This window comes from Thermobia domestica, chromosome 8 (genome assembly GCF_964235325.1).
Source record: "Thermobia domestica chromosome 8, izTheDome1.hap1.1, whole genome shotgun sequence".
NCBI classification, from domain to species: domain Eukaryota; kingdom Metazoa; phylum Arthropoda; class Insecta; order Zygentoma; family Lepismatidae; genus Thermobia; species Thermobia domestica.
Genome location: NC_137461.1, coordinates 9,153,079 through 9,174,652, shown reverse-complemented (window position 1 = coordinate 9,174,652; position 21,574 = coordinate 9,153,079). Strand labels below are relative to the sequence as shown.

The following is a 21,574-nucleotide window of genomic DNA, read 5'->3' as shown; positions in this document are numbered from 1 at the left end:
TAAAAATAACTCATATCTTTTTTTTGTTATTTTTACCAAAAAATATGTTAATTATATATGGAAATTTTGCATTGTGGAATTTATGATTTTTTTCAAATATCGATTTGCACAGTAATCTCTAATTTCCTTAGAATAGCATAAGCATCATTTTTTTTGTTCCACAACAGAAATCTGTACATCCTAGTAAAAGATTGTATGATGTATAAAATTTGATACTTCAGTCAGTTAGTATGAAATACTTTCATTGATCATTCAAAGTACTGCACATCAACTATCAAATTTTTACATACCAAATATTATATTGTTGTAAGTGTTGAACCAGAACAAAAATGAATTGTTCTTGTTCAACCTCAATACCCAGGTTAGTTATAAATAAAATATCACAAAATCTGTACTTTTCTGTAACTAGTTTATAATCTAAATTAGATCTTTCTGATTTTTCATAATGATAGTGGGCCATACTATTAATGTGGTAGAGCGTTCGTAGCTGGAACAGGGTGACATAGTTAGATTCAAACTTGAGTCAATACCACAAGAACCGTTTATGTGGGTTTTCCCTAAATTTTTCCTTCCGTATATTTACTTCATTCAACCATTTCATTCATTACTATCAACCTCTTCTCTTTTAAAATCAACGGCATAATATTAAGTATAAGATTTTAGATATATTGAATTAGCAAATATTGAAAGTCATTTATTAGATATTTCTAGCAGTGCGTTTGGAAAAATGTTACAGGAAAAACTCGGGAGATCTGACTAGGTGACTACATTTCGACGTTTTAGTGTAGGTGATGTAAGACAACCAAAACAATGAGGCTAACTTTGATACTGTAATATCGAACTATACAGAATCCTTGAGAAAATCGAAGGTCATAGATCAATTCTCAACCAGACCAAATAATCCCTTTATTTCAACAATACCTTTAAAAACCTTTCCCTTTTATAAAACCTTTCCCTTTATTTCTACAATGTACCATGCCTATTTTAACCAAATTATCATAAGAAACTCATTATCCTCTACTGGACTATTATTGCAAGTAATGATATTAAAACTCATAAAAAACGTGTCAGAATAATCCAGTAAATCAGTACTAAAACTGACCCCTCGTAAAGGTTAATATGAATCAAAATATTTGTTCTCGAGTATTGATCTTATATTTGCTATCACTGATTTTTATGAGGAAGTAACAAAGTTCCTGATCCTTGTATCCTTTCAGAACAACCTTCTCCTACAAGTGTACAGGAGCAAACACCTGTCCCTCCAGGTAAGGTATTATAAATTTATATGAAAGTAATCTGAGATAGATAGAATAATAACTAAATAGAATAAAGTTCATAGAAAACTTACAAAACAATTTACAAATTTAAGGCTTTACATTGTGTAAAAAATATTTTAAATATAACTAATATGCATTAATTTTGTTGAATTTGAGCGCCGTACTAGAAATTCCAATTGCCGGATTCTATAGACTATTGCGTTTCTTCTTTCAGAGATTATATTCAACCATTATTCCAAACATGTGAAAGTTTTCCTCTCGTAAGATCCAAAGACCAAAGATCACAAGTGCCTTCAAAAATAATACCTTTATTACTCTGACAATGGCAGTACAATATACGATGTCTTGAGGTTACGACAAGACCTTCTAGATCGAAAAAATTGGAAAAGAAGTTGGGCGCTGTCAATGACAGTACAATATACCATGCCTTGACGTTACGACAATATATTCTAGATCGATGAAATTGAAAAAGAAATTGCTCATTGTCAATGACAGTTCCGTATACCATGGCTTGAAGTTACGACAAGAGCTTCTAGATCGATAAAAGTTAAAAAGAAATTGAGCGCTGTCAATGATAGTACAACATACTATGGATTGAAGTTGTAACAAGAGCCTTGAGATCGATATTATTGAAGAAGAAATGGCACGCTGTTAATGACGGTACAATATACCATGGCTTGAAGTTACGACAAGAGCTTGTAGATAGGTAAAATTGAAAAAAAAAATAAAAAAAGGTTATCCTTTACAACGACTCACCAAAGGTAGTCGTCAACCTGGTTCGGCTAATGATATAAGTAAATCTTGAGTGGTAGTAATTGTTTACACATAAAAACAGGGTGGAAAAAAATCATGATTTTTTTTAAAAAAATCATTTTTGTTGATTTTTTTGATTTAAATCGATTTTTTTGATTTAAATCAAATCTTTCTCCTCGTAAATTACAAGTCGCGAACTGAATAAAAAGCATTAGGAATTAGTATTAAATGCTAATTATGCCATTTAAGTGAAAGTATTAGGATTGAATTTTGAATTAATCCCCCATTGTTAACCTCTGTTAATCCCAATCATTGTTTCTTAACCCTTTTAAATTATGGCTTTTTTAAAAGGAAAATTATAGACTTTCAGTCAAGCAGCTACATCATCATCCCTATTTATCCTAGGATCATGGTTCATACCTAATTCTCTTCAGAATAGAACAGCTTTTGAAACGGTAACATTCAGATTTCCCTATCGTGCCCCTGAAGCGGGAAATTTTGAGAGAAAATGTTTTTTTCTGACTTTTTTTTTTAAATTTTGATTCCCTCTGGACTCCCTTGTGTTAACGCCCATATCTCAAAATGAACTGGGAAATATTAAGGGGTGTACTAAATGTGTGTATAAAATTTCAAGCTATCTTGAATAGTAAGGGCGGGAAAAATATTTAACAATGAGCTAAGAACATCCCCACAATGTCCCAGATAACACGCATGTAATATAGAAATTTTCTCAGACATCTCTATTTATCCTAGGGTCGTGATTTGTATATTATTCTCTTCAGAATAAAGAAGATTTTCAATCGTATCATTCAAATGTCTCCATGGTGTATCTGGGGCGGAAAAATCAAGAAAAAAGAGATCTTCTGTTAAAAGAATATCCTTTTTTACTTTTTACCCCTCTGGACCAACCCCTGTTTTAAGGTAGAGATCTGAAACACTGAAAAATACTAAGGGGGTGCATTGAATAAATGTGCAAAATTTCAATCTTCTAGGTGCAAATGTATGCCCGCGAAAAATATCCCCCAAATCCCCAGATTCCCTTATAAAACAGGATCTCAGGCAACAGTTTCCTGAAAGATCCCTATTTATCCTAGGATCATTGTTTGTACGTCATTCTCTTCAGAATAGAACACAGCGTTTCAAACGATACCATTCACATGTCTCCATCTGAATCGCGGAAAAAGCTTTTTTTTTTAATTTTATTTATTTATTATTATTATTATTTTTGCATTTTCCCTCTGGACCTTCCTGTTTTCACGCAGAGATCTGAAAACATCTGAAAAATACTAAGGGGTGCACTGAATGAGTGTGCAAAATTTCAGTCTTTTGAATGCAAAATGTAAGCCTGCCGAAAAATAATAATAATAGGCATAAAAAAAAATATTTTTAAATTTATGATGTTATCACACACTATGTCTCGACGCAGAAAGGCGTGAAAGCATATGTAACATATTCTACAGTGCCTTCAGTCTTGAAAAAAAAAAACCGAAGTAAATGGTTCATTGGTACTTTTTTAATCGAATAATGAAGATTCGATTTTTAATAGGATAAAAATATGTAATATAATTTAAAAGGTTAAGCATTAAGGAAAAAGTATAGCAACATTTATGAAAATGTCACGTTTTTTTCATAAAAGTTACTTATATTTGGTAGGGGCATATTTTTTTTAAAAAAATGGAACTAACTTGAGGCACGAAATACATAAATTTCACCTAAAATTATAAATCTTTTAAAAAGATCGGAGAGGGGATAGGACCCCTCTATATACGCCCTATTATCTGGGAACAAGCAAGCAGACGCGCACGCGAAAGAATTTTCGTCTCAAATGTCGATGATGATTTCCCCGTTGGAATAGTTAACGATTTAAAAACCCAAACCCATTGTTACGAAGAAAAGAAAGCAGTATTGCTCCGTTGCCCGTTCAAAACGGGATTTCCCCTAATCTTCCAGTGCATGACACGTTTTCATACTATGCTGTACATACTGTACATTTGAGTCTCATTGTATTATAATTATTAACTTCCATAACCGAAATAATACAACAGAAACGGGATTTTTATTTATTTTTCACTTTAAATTATTTTATTTCGGAATTTGATTTAAATCAGCGATTTTTATTAAAAAAATCAAGTGATTTAAATCTTGATTTAATTCGTGATTTAAATCAGACTGATTTAAATCAATCCACCCTGCATAAAAATATCTTCAATAATTATATACACTATTATTCTCACCTTTTCTATCGAAATTACAAGTCGATGATCGGTATTAAATGGTTTATTAGTTGATACTCTTTTAACGTATTTTCACTCAAACTGTCTTGCAAACATACATGTTGATTAGGTATCTATAAACAACTACATAGCAACTAATTATACAATAATGTATATATCTTATATATTTTGAAAATGTATATATCTTATATATATATTCTTTTGTTATTTTTAAATGACATTATATTTGGTATAGTGCTTATGTAGAAGCACTTTCTGCCCAAAAATACAAGTAATTATCAATTTATACAAAGTATCTCGTACCTTTTTGCACCGTTTTTATTCACATGATCCCAAAACTTACTTGTAAATCTCCGAAGGTATAGAAGTTTTGGTGGAAATCAGTAAGGACCTGATGAATGTATCAGAAATATACTTCACATATACAACATATCAAGTAGAACCTTCATTATTATCGGTAAGCTAACTAGCTAACTAACTAACTAACTCTATGGCCTATGGAACCCGGAGGTTCAGTGCCGCGTTCACAAAAGCTCTCCACTGACTTCTATTCTTAGCTAATTGCTTCCAGTTTCTACTTTGTATTCCTATCTCTGCGAGATCCATCTTAATATTATCCTCCCATCTGCACCTAGGTCTTCCTAATGGTCGTTTTCCTATGGGTCTACAAGTCAAGACTTTGAAAGCGTTTCTACTTTCCTCCATTCTAGCTACATGACCTGCCCACCTAAGCCTCCTAGACTTGACGACCTTAACAATGTTGGGCAAACCGTATAAACTATGTAGTTCCTCGTTATGAAGCTTCCGCCATTCCCCATTCTCGTTCCTCTTGGGTCCGATGTAAAGTAATTAAACAACTTTCTTTGGACATTACAGTTTTTTAAGTATGAACTGCATAAGTAATAAGCAGTGAGATCTTGTTACGCATGTATTATTTTGATTTGCAATTCAGAATTGATTACATATGCATAGCAAACCACTTTCTAGAATCTCGCAACATAAAAGAAAACCAAGACTCAAAAATAGTCGTCTCAGGGATTGGATCATAATTGCTTATCACTACGTAAAAAGCGATTGTGTTGTGAAAATTTGAGATTTTTCAAGTGTGTTCTGTTTAGGTATTTCAAGTTGAACCCAACGTGCTTTTGACACATCACTATGCTTGAAAACTCTTAACAGAAAAGAGAGATTGTGGTTTTAGTTTAGCAATCTTTGCAGTAGTGAGGCTATGTGAGACGAAGATCTACAGCTTAACGTGGGATCTGAACCACACGAGGTCACGTCGAGAATCGAAGCTTCGGTCTCGTTCGCCAAAAGCGCGTATGTGGCTTAACCACGAGGAGTTTTATCAAACGAGATAGGGTGAGAATGTCAAGTGTATCTTTACTAGGAAGTAGTTTGCCACGAAGCATATATTTAGATCAAAAGCTTATAGTGAGTATTATTGTTTTTCTAATTGTTTAAGTTTGAAAAGTCACAGTTTGCGTTTTTCAATCTTTAAGTTTCCAGAATTTTTAAAGATCTTAAGTGTAGTAGGCTTAAATGTACAATAAGATTATTATTGTAGAATTAATTATCCTCGTATCTTGACATTTACAGCTTTTGAAATGATCATTAACTCTAAAATAAAATTTGGCCAACATAATAAATATATTAATAATAAAAATATCATTAAGATATTTAGTGATCTGGACCTCTTAGTTTTATTTATACTTGTTAACTTTTTCTAATATTTTTATCAATATTTTCAAACAACGAAGATACAGATTTACAGCAGTATCGCAAACTTTTGTATATTACAAAATGCACTTATACGCCATACAAAGTCGTAGCTTAAGAATAAAACTGAACACCTAGATAGCCAATGAATACTTATTTTCAACTCTAATTATGGTATGCATTTTTATGTAAAAATTAAACATAACGTTTCTCAGCAACTTTTAAAGCCGAAATTGAGTGACATTAAATGGATTGGCACATAAACAAGTGTTTCGTCTGTTAATGTTAATTGAAATGAATTATATTACGACTGCTACACTTTAACAATAGTGGCATATCGAATTATCTCAGTTCGAAACAATCTCAACGTAATTATTATTTCCTTGCCCTCTTAACTTAAACTGTAATGGAAAAGAAGGACATCAAGAAATGCAGTTCAATATTTGCTTTGTCTTAACTTTTTAAGATAGAGAATAAATACTATGTCATAAAACTTTGTTCTACTAGTTCTTTGTAGGGAAAAGTTAGATATTTTGTATCCTTTCCTTTTAGGACAAGAATTGCCATCTCCTATAGCTCCGGAGGAACACAGACCTGTAAGCCCAGGTATGTCAATATGAAAATAATACATTGTTGCTTTCAATAAAAAAGCGCATAATTTACATCCTTTCGGATTTTGAGATTTTCAGCTCTACCGATAGATGTCGATGGTCTACAGCTACTGGCAAATTTTATGTGACAGTAGGGTGAACCGTTCAGCTGTGTGGGGTAATTTTCATAAGGGCCTTAAGAGATGTGGGAGTAAGTTGCACAAAGTACAAAGGCTTGAATGACTCATTTTCCCTCTGCAATGGACGATCTGCGTAAATGATGGTACGCTCTGGCGTTGTTTACGATTGTTGATTTGGATTCATTTACGACTTCGTTATTACGAACGTGGTCAATGACGCATAAAAGCGTTTAGAGGAAAGGAAGCAACTTAGTTATTGTATCTGGAGGAGCTGAACAAGAAAGTCATAAACATGAACAATGAAAGAAAAATTATTACAAAAGTAGATATCTGCAGATTTCTGAAGATTATAATCCTACTGAGTGTGCATAGCTGGAAGATGTTAGTAATCCTGATGCTATTTACCCGAAAAAGGAATAGTATATTTTCCCTCACGAATAATAGTTTAAATTACGAAATTAATTGCAACGGATTTTTACACAAAGAACACTGTGAGTTCGTTACAGAAAAGCAGTGTTATCATATGTAATTAGTATTCAAAAAGAATATCTATAATGAGTTTTAAGATGTTGTGTGTAAAAATACCATACAATAGAGCCCTGATGATCCGACAATATTTTAGAGCAATTTCTCAGTCCCTGATCAATTGATTAGTAGTACATTTGTAGGACAGGATGTCATGGCTATCTTCTCACGTCCAATACGATTTGAAAGAAATCTTTGGATGGGTGCTAACAAATAGCATGAAAAATAATATTTATGATTGAGAATCCAAAAATCTTTATGAATATTACCTATCAATTTCGTTTTAATTAAATTCAAACAAGCTATATACACGCTGATGACAATTTTTGTGTTTAAATTTTTTAAAACTTTTTTTCCTACCCTAGACCAGTCTCCCTGTTTCGGTGAATAATGTTATCGTGAGGTCAAAAAAATCAGTTTGGGGGTTATATGCTTCATTCATTTCCTCTTCGACTCTTTAATTTCTTCATTCTCTCCTTCCTTTGCATGTGCCATGTGGTCGTGCTAGGTACACAGCTCTAATCCCTTCTCATCTTCGGTCACCTTCATAAATTTAACACATAATTTGCACTAATCTTCTTTTCGGGTTGGAAATTTAACATTGAATCACTTTAACAGCTTCCAACAAAATCTACGTCTCGTTAAGGTTTATGCAGAAGAGGTGTATTAAGAAACGAAATGTCTAATAACAACTGTCAAATAATTAGGCCCGTCTCTTTAATTTGAATGCCATTTTAAGCCGAATTTTCATATTCTATGGTATATAGCGAAACTTAAAAAAGAACATATAGTAATAACCTTTATAATTATGACAAAGATAAGAAAAATTGATAATAAACAATTAAACTTAAATTTCATTATGTACACGGTTATGAAAAAAGTCTGAAATAAAGCACCGAAAGAGTTATGTGGACCCGAATATAGCACAAAATTTTCCTTTACTCCTCTTGTAAAGTTTCGAAAAGGATAGTTGCGCCCTTTTGTGTTGAAAGTGACGACTAGATATGGAGTAAAGAACACGAAATAATATTAATACCAGATAAAACAACCTAATTTATATTTCGTTATCCAAACAGTATTAACTGAATGTAGACAGTGTTAAATCTACCCACTTAAAGTTTGGTGCTGTACCTCAAAATTGTAGTCGTGTGCTTAGACAGTCTCAATACTCAGGTTAGCTTTCATTATAAATGTTACATAAAATACACTGATTAAGTCGGATAAATATAAATGCACGAACGAGCCTTGTTTAATAAAAGTAACTACTTTACTTAATTTTCCTTTTGTAGAATGAGTTCTTTAAAAAATGGGGTTATTAACCTTGCTTTCAAATTGTCTGAACGATAAAAAGAGACATTGTAAATGTGTGCTTCAATCCAAACGAAGTACTCGAGCCTTAGTCTGGTAAGAAGAGAATATAAAAAATCGATCTGGTAATGGTTAACCTTATAGTGCTATTTTTCTATCAATATTCTTCAATTTTCATTCTACCTAATTTATCTCAAAGTTATTGCACTATATTTATTATAATCGTATGTTAAGATAGGTCACGAAATAATATAATGCCAATAACTTACACTTTCTAAGCTGAAGGAAGTATAAAATAATTATATATTTCTTATGAAATTCTCTATACTGGTTTGTGTATAGCCAAATTAAATACCTTCATTGTGTTTCTTTCTAGGTGAGGAATTACCATCTCCTATACTTCCAGGGGAGCAGAGACCTGTAAGCCCAGGTAAGATAATTTGAAAATAGGACATGGCGTGTGTCAAATGTGCGGAGCCATTGCCCAACTTCGTTGTGCCATTTAAAAAGGAATGAAAGTGAGGAACATTGTGGGGAATATATTATTTCCGAACTACAATGGTGATTTTTTCCAAAGTCGTTACCTGTCTGAGCTCCATCGTTGTAAGCCACCTTATCTTAAATGAAAACGCAGCATTTCTAGTTCATCAAGGTTTTTGACCGAAAACTAAGATTCCGAAAAATTAAGGAACATGCATATTAAGGAAATGTCAGAAATTGCTCAACTGGTTTCAAATGAACCAATCTTGGTAATGAGTATTCAGAAAATAAAATAGGTAATTTTTTCTGTCTCTCGTTTTCGCATTCACTAATAGCAATGTACTTTTCACGGATCATTTCGTATCTTATTGGGAAGAAATTTGTGTCGTAACCATTATCATCAGAGAATATATCACATTCTGAGTAAGCAATATTTAAATGTTCGAATGCAGAAACTTTGGGTGAATGTGTAATTAAGAAAATGGTTTGAAAGGGATGGGAATATAATTTTAATATTAATATCGTTATACTATGTTATGAAACTACCCGATGTTGTGAGACATTATAAACTAGAATTCTCACATATTGATTATGATAAATAAAGTATTGATCAGTGTTTTCCTTTTACTACTGTATATACCGGTTTGTCGATCTTTCAAAGATTGCCGGACCTCACATTCTTTTCTAACGCGAATACCAAAAAATTAATATGCAAGTGTAGAATTATTTCATTCTAATGAGACATACAACAATTGACATAGCTCTATAATCCGAAGTTGGATTTTCCAGTAAACCATTTTATTTCTTCTGTATTTGAGTCTAATCACTGCACTATTATAATGATTATATTTTCTTTAGAAGTAAAACAAAATGTGCTTGTCTAACAATGGGTGTTTCCTGGAATTACCTGATACCTCATATTACTTGAGGCTAATAGATTTAGATATAAGAATGCCGACAGCAGTTATTGATTGGCCTGCTCAGATTTTATATTTCTTTACTTGTAACTTGACACTGTCTCAGGACTGGGATGTATTGATTAACTTCCACATATATATAGTAATCATATACATCTTTTCTCTGAAGTGGGTAAAACATTATTGATATATAGCATAGTCACTTGAATCCACACAGTGCTAGACCAATGTCGTCCATAAGAGGCATCAAAAAGGAGACAAATTATATCCACATTTTACTGTGATTTCAAACACATCGATTTTCATTAAATTTATCTTGGAAATGTCTCCTCCTAAATGTGTAATAAATGTTTTACATAAAGTAAGAACATTCTAAAAACAGACCATACTTCCAGAGATCCGCTCGTTTATCAACGCTTGAGTTTGCACCATCTTTGTTGAGTGACTATTATCCTCAAATGTACTTTGTGCTCAAACCACTGGGATTGTACAAAGACATATATTGACTCTCACAAATAGCATTGTCGTAAAACCCCAAAGATATACGATAGAGGAAACAATTACAAGTGCTATTTTATATACTCTAGAGGCGGCGCCAGGAACAAGGAGGTAAAATCAATAGTTCCGTTGTCTAAACTGAAATGAGATAGCGTTTCTGGAGTTCGCTGGAAATGTTTTATATTCACAACATTCAACTTTTGCTACTTTTGAACATATAAATTATGAGATACTTCATTACTTTATTTTCAAAAGTACAGCAATAATATTTTTACCAAAGTCTATTAAACTATCATTTTAATCTCTATCACTTACTCCAATATAAGTATAGGTATCATTATGAACAGTAAAGAATTATATATAAGAAAAAAAATTTAAATAATGTGATGCTAAACTAGGGATTTGATTTTAAATAGAGTTTTGAAAACATCTGAAAGTTTTTGACTACAATCATGATATATTATAATTATTCTATCAAATAAATCGCAATGTATATTAATAGCTAAGAACAAGAATTTTTGGAATGATCAAAAACATGGATCAAAACATTGTGATCTTAGCCGAGAATTCTAGGAGCGTGCGAGAAAATGCAAAAAAAAAAAAAAAAAAAAAAAGTGGTCTTGGCCAATAATTAGTTTTCGATCAGGGTCCACAGAATTTTTGAACTGCCTCTAAACCTAATTTTTTATATATATAACGGAATAAGCACATCAATCAGAGGTAAGTGATGGTTTGGATTTGGCTACACTGTATGTGGTTCTCCAGATATAAGGCTTACAAGAAAATTTCTGATTGAAATATATTGGATCTGTTGATACGTTTCTGAATCAGGGACCAAAAAATTTTTGAATGGCCCATAAATCGTGTTTTCGTATTCTTTTTTTGGAGTAACCATTTCATACTGAGTTAAGTGATAGGTTAAGTTTGGCTACACTGTATGTGGTTCTCCAGATATAAAGTCTACAAGAAAATTTCTGATTGAAATATGTTGGATCATGTGATCCATTGATACAGCTGTGTTTTGGGATTAAATAAAATATGCGTAAGAAACGAGAGAGACACCATTTTTATATTAGTTTAGTAACCTTCTTTCTAGTCATAAAATAGTGAAATAGCAAGGACACTGTTAAGCCATTTAAGATACTTTTTAAAATATAGATAGTACTTGAATTGACCTTGGGTTTAATTGTTTCTCTTCTGTACGTGTATCTTAAGCAGAGAAAATGTTCAAATACACAATTAAAACATTTTCCAAAAAAATATATTTCACTCCCAAAGAAAAGAAATTTAGCTGGAGCAAAAGAAGTGTAAGATGAAACTACCCCAGTTTTCCCTAACATAATTTACATTATGTAAACAACATAAAGTTAATCTGAACATTTAATTAATATGTGTCAATTTTCTTGCTTTAGGTATTGCACCTGAAATTTCTATATCTGTGCTTAGTCAGCCACAATATCCAGGTCAGTTTATAGTTTTTCATAATTGCATTATAATTTTATATTTTATGTATTATTAAGAACAATGTTTTAGTTACCCTTACGAAAAATATGAAAACGTAATATTTCCTGTTTTATGAAGGCAAAATGCAACATAAAAGAATATTGCATTTCCTTGCTAATACGAAATTCAAAACTACTTCTTTGTTATTCATTAAACAACATAAAGGTTTGGCTCTTCCAGTTCCAGAAACAAAAAAAAAAAAAAAAAATACTCAAACTTGTAACAAAGTCTTATAAATGAGATATGTTTATATAAGAAATGACGAGGGTCATTTAACTCGAAGTGGCAACATAGTTGTGAAATGGAATATAGTGAATCACTCACCTCAAGAAGTTTACAATCCTTCGATGCAGTCCCTGCCAGTCTGTTGGATCCTTCCCAGATGTCTGGTAACCTTTGAACACCAGTCAAAGCCGCACGTTGTGAGAAGGTGTTGAAATTTCACCCTAAGGCAAGAACAATGCTGGGAATGTCTTTGAAACATTTGCCCCTGAGTGGCTCTTTCATTTCTGGGAAAAGATCAAAATCACAGAAGTTCATATCCGGGGAGTATGGCGGGTGCTCCAGTACCTTGAAACCCCATCGTTGTAACAGAGCCTGTAAGTAGTAGTGGTCGACGTATGGCTTAATGGCTCAAAGGTCAAAGGTCAATGACCTTGGCCCGGGGTCAATGACCTAGGGGTACCTAGGACCACCCCCTCTAAATTTTGGCAGGGGTACCATGGCCCACCCCCTAAATTTTGGCAGGGGTACATAGGACCACCCCCCCTTAAATTTTGGAAATTGCCAAATCTAAAATTTTGGTATGGTAGCCTAGGACCATAGTATGTACCTCTATCAGTATTGGGTGTCTATGTCGTTCACTTTTATGGGTAAAAAATTGTCAAAAATTCAAATTTCGGGGGTTTTTGACCTAATTTATCCCCTTGGATGAGGTGTTATTACCTTATATAGTTATATGGGCGTATACAGGGGTCCATTCCCTTTCATAAGACATGGGTACATTAATGCACCCCTTGAAAAATTTGGGAGGGGTACCTTGGCCCACCCCTTCAATTTTGGAAATTGCCCAATTTAAACATTTGGTATTATAGTACAGGACGCTAATATGGATCACTATAAATTTGGGTGGTCCACCTCGTTCCCTTCTAGGGGTACAAAATTGCCAAAATATAAACGTAAGCAATACGTTATACCACGTGTTTTGTTTCGACCTAAGTTATCCCTTTGATGAGGTGTTATTACCCTATATGGTTATATGGGCGTATACAGGGGTCCATTACCTTTCATAAGACATGGGAATATTAATGCACCCCTTTAAAAATTTGGGAGGGGTACCTTGGCCCACCCCTTCATTTTTAGAAATTGCCCAATTTAAACATTTGGTATTATAGTATAGGACGCTAATATGGATCACTATAAATTTGGGTGGTCCACCTCGTTCCCTTTTAGGGGTACAAAATTGCCAAAATATAAACGTAAGCAATACGTTATACCACGTGTTTTGTTTCGACCTAAGTTATCCCTTTGATGAGGTGTTATTACCCTATATGGTTATATGGGCGTATACAGGGGTCCATTACCTTTCATAAGACATGTGTATATTAATGCACCCCTTTAAAAATTTGGGAGGGGTACCTTGGCCCACCCCTTCATTTTTAGAAATTGCCCAATTTAAACATTTGGTATTATAGTATAGGACGCTAATATGGATCACTATAAATTTGGGTGGTCCACCTCGTTCCCCTTTAGGGGTATAAAATTGCCAAATTTTAGTACAACCACGTGTTTGGTTTTTAACCTAATTTATTTCCTTGGATGAGGTCCTATTAACTTATATGGTTATATGGTCATGTATAGGTGTTCATTCCCTATCATAAGACATAGGTACATTGGTGCACCCCTTTAAATTTTTAGGAGGGGGTACCCTGGCCCACCCCCTTCAATTTCAGAAATTCACCAATTTAAGCATTTGGTATTATAGTACAGGACCTCATTATGTATCATGATAAATTTGGATGGTCCATCTCGTTCCCTTTCATGGGTACGAAATTGCCAAATTTAGGTACAACCACGTGTTTGGTTTTTGATTTAATTTATTCCCTTGGATGAGGTCCTATTACCTTATATGTTTATATGGTCATGTATAGGGGTCTATTTCCTATCATAAGACATAGGTACATTTTTGCACGCCTTTAAATTTTTGGGAGAGGTACCTTCGCCCACCCCTTTAATTTTGGAAATTGTTCAATTTAAACATTTGGTATTACAGTATAGGACCCTAATATGGATCACTATAAATTTGGGTGGTCCACCTCGTTCCCTTTTTAGGGGTACAAAATTGCCAAAATATAAACGTAAGCAATACGTTGTACCACGTGTTTGGTTTTTGACCTAATTTATCTCCTTGGATGAGGTCCTATTACCTTATATGGTTATATGGTCATGTATAGGTGTTCATTTCCTATCATAAGACATAGGTACATTGGTGCATCCCTTTCAATTTTAGGAGAGGTACGTACCTTGGCCCGCCCCTTAAATTTTGGAATTTTTTTGATTTAAGCATTCGGTATTATAGTACAGGACCTTAATATGTATCATGATAAATTTGGATGGTCCACATCGTCCACTTTCATGGGTACGAAATTGCCAAAATATAAACGTAAGCAATACGTTGTACCACGTGTTTGACATTTTGACCCAATTTATCTCTCAGATGAGGTCCTATTACCTTATATGTTTATATGGTTATGTATAGGGGTCTATTCCCTATCATAAGACATAGGTACATTTGTGCACCCCTTTAAAATTTGTTAGGGGTACCTTGGCCCATCCCTTAAATTTTAGAAATTGCTCATTTTATATATTTGGTATTATAGTACTGGACCCTAACATGTATTATGATAAATTTGGGTGGTTTACCTCGTTTCTCTTTCATGGGTACATGTTATATGGGTATGTACAGAGGTTTATTACCTTTATATGTTTATGTTCCCTTTCAAATTTGGGGAATTATCAAATAACAAAATTCGGTAAACCTTTTTCTAGGACCCATTGTAGATGTTGGTGTTCCTCTTATGGCCAAATATTCAAAATTTAAAGGTTATTGACCGGCTTTATTATTGAATAAGTACAGGATTTATTACTTTTTTCATAACACACAGGTGTATTTGTGTACCAATTTTAAATTTTGGGAGGGGTACATTTCTTATTGTCATATCAATAATTGGTAATTGGATAGTATCTCATTCATTGGGTAAATCATTGTGATCACGTAATCAGTTATTGACCTATGATGGAATTAGGAGTCCAGGACATTGGAACATTGAAACTTTGTAGGATAATTTGAGAATTGCGTCATTGGTTTTGATTATTCCCCCCAAATATAAACGTAAGCAAGACGTTGTACCACGTGATTGACCTTGATGAGGTAGTGTACAGGGATTCATTTCCTTTGTTGTGGTACTTCTTAAGTTTGAGTACACACACACTTCTAGAAAACAGTTGGTTCTACTCAGGTAAACATTTGACGGACATTATTGACATTATTGAGCATATAATGATATGATTAACTCTAAGACTTAGGTATATCAAGAGAAGTATTCTTTAAATTTGGGAATGGTGATAAACAGAATTTTAACATAAGGCGCGAAATTTGAAACAATACATTGAACTTTAGTCACAGCTCATAGTCTAAGATCATTGGTGGTGATTGATTTGAAATCTGATAGCTAACCTTATTGAATCTTATGACTCATAGACGAAAGGCAATACATGCTACAACACTGGCAAAGTTATTGTTAATGCAATTTGATTGGTTGATCACTATCTTTCCTGCAATCTGATTGGTTGATCACTATCTTTCGTGCAATCTGATTGGTTGATGATTTTCAAATCTTTGCTGTATTCAGTTTTAAGTTTTGTTTAACATTTAAAAATCTTGGTTTCGTTCAACATTTTGCACTCACTGATAAATTTGATCAAAACCGTTTATTTGTTAATCGAATAGTTAAAAACCGGATAAAGTTTGACGGTTAACCGTGAAACGTAAATTTTTTTAGTTTGAAATTTTTTTTGTTTGAAAATTTTTTGTTTGAAACTTCTTGCTTTCAAATTTTTGTTTAAATTTTTTGTTTCAAAATTTTGTTTGAAATTTATGTTTCAAAATTTTTTTGTTTAAAAATTTTTCGTTTGAAATTTTTTAACATTTTTTCGTTTCAAAATTTTGTTTAAAATTTTTGTTTGAATTTTTCGTTTCCAAATTTTTTCGTTTGAAATTTTTTGTTTGAAAATTTTTGTTCGAAAATTTTGTCTAAAATTTTTTGTTTGAAATTTTTCGTTTCCAAATTTTTTGTTTGAAATTTTTTGTTTCAAAATTTTGTTGAAATTTTTTCGTTTCCAAATTTTTTGTTTCAAAATTTTGTTTGAAAATTTTTTGCTTCAAAATTTTGTTTGAATTTTTTTCGTTTGAAATTTTTTGTTTGAATTTTTTTCGTTTCAAAATTTTGTTTCAAAGATTTTTGTTTCAAAGTTTGGTTTGACATTTTTAAAAGTTTGTGCACTCATTAGTAAAGAACTGGAACTGTTTAGAACAAAAACCTTTGACAACATTGTGGTGCAATAGTACACGTCAGAACCTGGGGTTGTACTTGAAATGAAAAAACACAATTCATTGAAATGGATCATTTTATTCCACTCCACATACATCCATACCAGATAGTGGTTCTGGATATTGTCGATACAATGTATTTTGAACTTCTTGCACTAGTTTGTCTTTAGCATATAATTTTAATTCCAGTTGAAGTCTTTTAAGGTCTAATGCAATATCAATTGGTGGAAACTCAATGTCCATTTGATCATAAATAAACTGTTTATCAATACAGGTATGCACCCACGAACGATGTTGACAACCATCACAATATCTAGATACATGTTGTACAATATGCATAACACATTTTTCAAAATAGTACTTTTTCAGGAATAAACTTGTTTTGTTGCACACTTCCACTGCATGTTTCACACACTGAAATAAGCTGATAAATTTGTTCCATTCCGTTTGTGTTAGATACACCATATTGCGAGGGACATGAAATGTACTCTTTTTACGTAACAGCACCATCTTCTCTTCGAGGACTGTACGCAGCACCACTTCATGATTTGAGCCTAATGATTTGACTATGGTCACATTTAGCTCATCATGAAAATAATCGTTCATTTGGTCGATTCGTGAACATAATATTTGCCATTCTTCACAGGTCAGTTGTACACCAAATTGTTCTGCTTTGCCCAATCGAATTACAGGTTCAAATGTTCTAGCACTGATACCAATCATCACATGCTTTGTTTGAAATATATTTATTGGATAATAGCTTGCAAAGATGAACTCTTTATCGTTAGAAGTACACATCTTTCCTCCTGAAAAGCACTTGCTCAAATGATTTCGTGGGATGACACTGTATTTGCAGGTTTATAGTTATTGCTGACGTCATTGGAAAGGAATGTGCTGACGTTTGAATTCATGATTTCATCACAGTTGCTGACGTCATGCCGACCAACCATATTCATACAACTACAGCTGACGTCATTGGAAAGAAATGTGCTGACGCTTGAATTCATGATTTCATCACAATGGCTGACGAATCTGGCTGTGTACTAAATTCAAGTTGATGACTTCGACCCAAAAATCCTTTGTAACATAAAGATACAGATCCAGTATTTAAGAAACGCAGCAGTTCTTCTTGTTTTGATGCTTCCATGGGTAAATATCTTGCGGGTAAAATTATATTCTTATCATTTTCAACCTTCACTACGATTCTTAATCCAAACTTTGTAGGGATCATTTGGCTAGCTAAGATTCTATAAGGTACATTCTGTTGTAAATCAGTAATCTTGGTAAATGATTTCATCACATTACGCGTGTTTAGAAACTGCAGACAAGTAGCCATGATGATGTTATCATGAATACTAACTCGAACGATACTTATATATGATGCAAAACTGATGACGTTGCATTATCATGTTCTGACGTGTACTATTGCACCACAACGTTGCCAGATGTTTTTGTTCTAAACAGTTCCGGCTAGTGCATACCTGTATTGATAAACAGTTTATTTGTGATCAAATGGACATTGAGTTTCCACCAATTGATATTGCATTAGACCTTAAAAGACTTCAACTGGAATTAAAATTATATGCTAAAGACAAACTAGTGCAAGAAGTTCAAAATACATTGTATCGACAATATCCAGAACCACTATCTGGTATGGATGTATGTGGAGTGGAATAAAATGATCCATTTCAATGAATTGTGTTTTTTCATTTCAAGTACAACCCCAGGTTCTGACGTGTACTATTGCACCACAATGTTGTCAAAGGTTTTTGTTCTAAACAGTTCCAGTTCTTTACTAATGAGTGCACAAACTTTTAAAAATGTCAAACCAAACTTTGAAACAAAAATCTTTGAAACAAAATTTTGAAACGAAAAAAATTCAAACAAAAAATTTCAAACGAAAAAAATTCAAACAAAATTTTGAAGCAAAAAATTTTCAAACAAAATTTTGAAACAAAAAATTTGGAAACGAAAAAATTTCAACAAAATTTTGAAACAAAAAATTTCAAACAAAAAATTTGGAAACGAAAAATTTCAAACAAAAAATTTTAGACAAAATTTTCGAACAAAAATTTTCAAACAAAAAATTTCAAACGAAAAAATTTGGAAACGAAAAATTCAAACAAAAATTTTAAACAAAATTTTGAAACGAAAAAATGTTAAAAAATTTCAAACGAAAAATTTTTAAACAAAAAAATTTTGAAACATAAATTTCAAACAAAATTTTGAAACAAAAAATTTAAACAAAAATTTGAAAGCAAGAAGTTTCAAACAAAAAATTTTCAAACAAAAAAAATTTCAAACTAAAAAAATTTACGTTTCACGGTTAACCGTCAAACTTTATCCTGTTTTTAACTATTCGATTAACAAATAAACGGTTTTGATCATATTTATCAGTGAGTGCAAAATGTTGAACGAAACCAAGATTTTTAAATGTTAAACAAAACTTAAAACTGAATACAGCAAAGATTTGAAAATCATCAACCAATCAGATTGCACGAAAGATAGTGATCAACCAATCAGATTGCAGGAAAGATAGTGATCAACCAATCAAATTGCATTAACAATAACTTTGCCAGTGTTGTAGCATGTATTGCCTTTCGTCTATGAGTCATAAGATTCAATAAGGTTAGCTATCAGATTTCAAATCAATCACCACCAATGATCTTAGACTATGAGCTGTGACTAAAGTTCAATGTATTGTTTCAAATTTCGCACCTTATGTTAAAATTCTGTTTATCACCATTCCCAAATTTAAAGAATACTTCTCTTGATATACCTAAGTCTTAGAGTTAATCATATCATTATATGCTCAATAATGTCAATAATGTCCGTCAAATGTTTACCTGAGTAGAACCAACTGTTTTCTAGAAGTGTGTGTGTACTCAAACTTAAGAAGTACCACAACAAAGGAAATGAATCCCTGTACACTACCTCATCAAGGTCAATCACGTGGTACAACGTCTTGCTTACGTTTATATTTGGGGGGAATAATCAAAACCAATGACGCAATTCTCAAATTATCCTACAAAGTTTCAATGTTCCAATGTCCTGGACTCCTAATTCCATCATAGGTCAATAACTGATTACGTGATCACAATGATTTACCCAATGAATGAGATACTATCCAATTACCAATTATTGATATGACAATAAGAAATGTACCCCTCCCAAAATTTAAGATTGGTACACAAATACACCTGTGTGTTATGAAAAAAGTAATAAATCCTGTACTTATTCAATAATAAAGCCGGTCAATAACCTTTAAATTTTGAATATTTGGCCATAAGAGGAACACCAACATCTACAATGGGTCCTAGAAAAAGGTTTACCGAATTTTGTTATTTGATAATTCCCCAAATTTAAAAGGGAACATAAACATATAAAGGTAATAAACCTCTGTACATACCCATATAACATGTACCCATGAAAGAGAAACGAGGTAAACCACCCAAATTTATCATAATACATGTTAGGGTCCAGTACTATAATACCAAATATATAAAATGAGCAATTTCTAAAATTTAAGGGATGGGCCAAGGTACCCCTAACAAATTTTAAAGGGGTGCACAAATGTACCTATGTCTTATGATAGGGAATAGACCCCTATACATAACCATATAAACATATAAGGTAATAGGACCTCATCTGAGAGATAAATTGGGTCAAAATGTCAAACACGTGGTACAACGTATTGCTTACGTTTATATTTTGGCAATTTCGTACCCATGAAAGTGGACGATGTGGACCATCCAAATTTATCATGATACATATTAAGGTCCTGTACTATAATACCGAATGCTTAAATCAAAAAAATTCCAAAATTTAAGGGGCGGGCCAAGGTACGTACCTCTCCTAAAATTGAAAGGGATGCACCAATGTACCTATGTCTTATGATAGGAAATGAACACCTATACATGACCATATAACCATATAAGGTAATAGGACCTCATCCAAGGAGATAAATTAGGTCAAAACCAAACACGTGGTACAACGTATTGCTTACGTTTATATTTTGGCAATTTTGTACCCCTAAAAAGGGAACGAGGTGGACCACCCAAATTTATAGTGATCCATATTAGGGTCCTATACTGTAATACCAAATGTTTAAATTGAACAATTTCCAAAATTAAAGGGGTGGGCGAAGGTACCTCTCCCAAAAATTTAAAGGCGTGCAAAAATGTACCTATGTCTTATGATAGGAAATAGACCCCTATACATGACCATATAACCATATAAGGTAATAGGACCTCATCCAAGGGAATAAATTAAATCAAAAACCAAACACGTGGTTGTACCTAAATTTGGCAATTTCGTACCCATGAAAGGGAACGAGATGGACCATCCAAATTTATCATGATACATAATGAGGTCCTGTACTATAATACCAAATGCTTAAATTGGAGAATTTCTGAAATTGAAGGGGGTGGGCCAGGGTACCCCCTCCTAAAAATTTAAAGGGGTGCACCAATGTACCTATGTCTTATGATAGGGAATGAACACCTATACATGACCATATAACCATATAAGGTAATAGGACCTCATCCAAGGAAATAAATTAGGTTAAAAACCAAACACGTGGTAGTACTAAAATTTGGCAATTTTATACCCCTAAAAGGGAACGAGGTGGACCACCCAAATTTATAGTGATCCATATTAGCGTCCTATACTATAATACCAAATGTTTAAATTGGGCAATTTCTAAAAATGAAGGGGTGGGCCAAGGTACCCCTCCCAAATTTTTAAAGGGGTGCATTAATATACACATGTCTTATGAAAGGTAATGGATCCCTGTATACGCCCATATAACCATATAGGGTAATAACACCTCATCAAAGGGATAACTTAGGTCGAAACAAAACACGTGGTATAACGTATTGCTTACGTTTATATTTTGGCAATTTTGTACCCCTAGAAGGGAACGAGGTGGACCACCCAAATTTATAGTGATCCATATTAGCGTCCTGTACTATAATACCAAATGTTTAAATTGGGCAATTTCCAAAATTGAAGGGGTGGGC

General features: G+C 32.9%; 1 protein-coding gene across 1 annotated transcript in view; it reads left to right on the top strand.

Moving 5' to 3' along the window:
* Window positions 1-21,574, top strand: part of LOC145692677 (uncharacterized) — a 1,521,027-nt gene that overhangs the window by 555,474 nt on the left and 943,979 nt on the right. Inside the window, exons 141-144 of the mRNA XM_081768059.1 lie at window positions 1,218-1,265; window positions 6,536-6,589; window positions 8,923-8,976; window positions 11,854-11,904. Of these exons, the coding sequence (XP_081624185.1) occupies window positions 1,218-1,265; window positions 6,536-6,589; window positions 8,923-8,976; window positions 11,854-11,904 (207 nt within the window). The remainder of the gene's footprint in view (window positions 1-1,217; window positions 1,266-6,535; window positions 6,590-8,922; window positions 8,977-11,853; window positions 11,905-21,574) is intronic.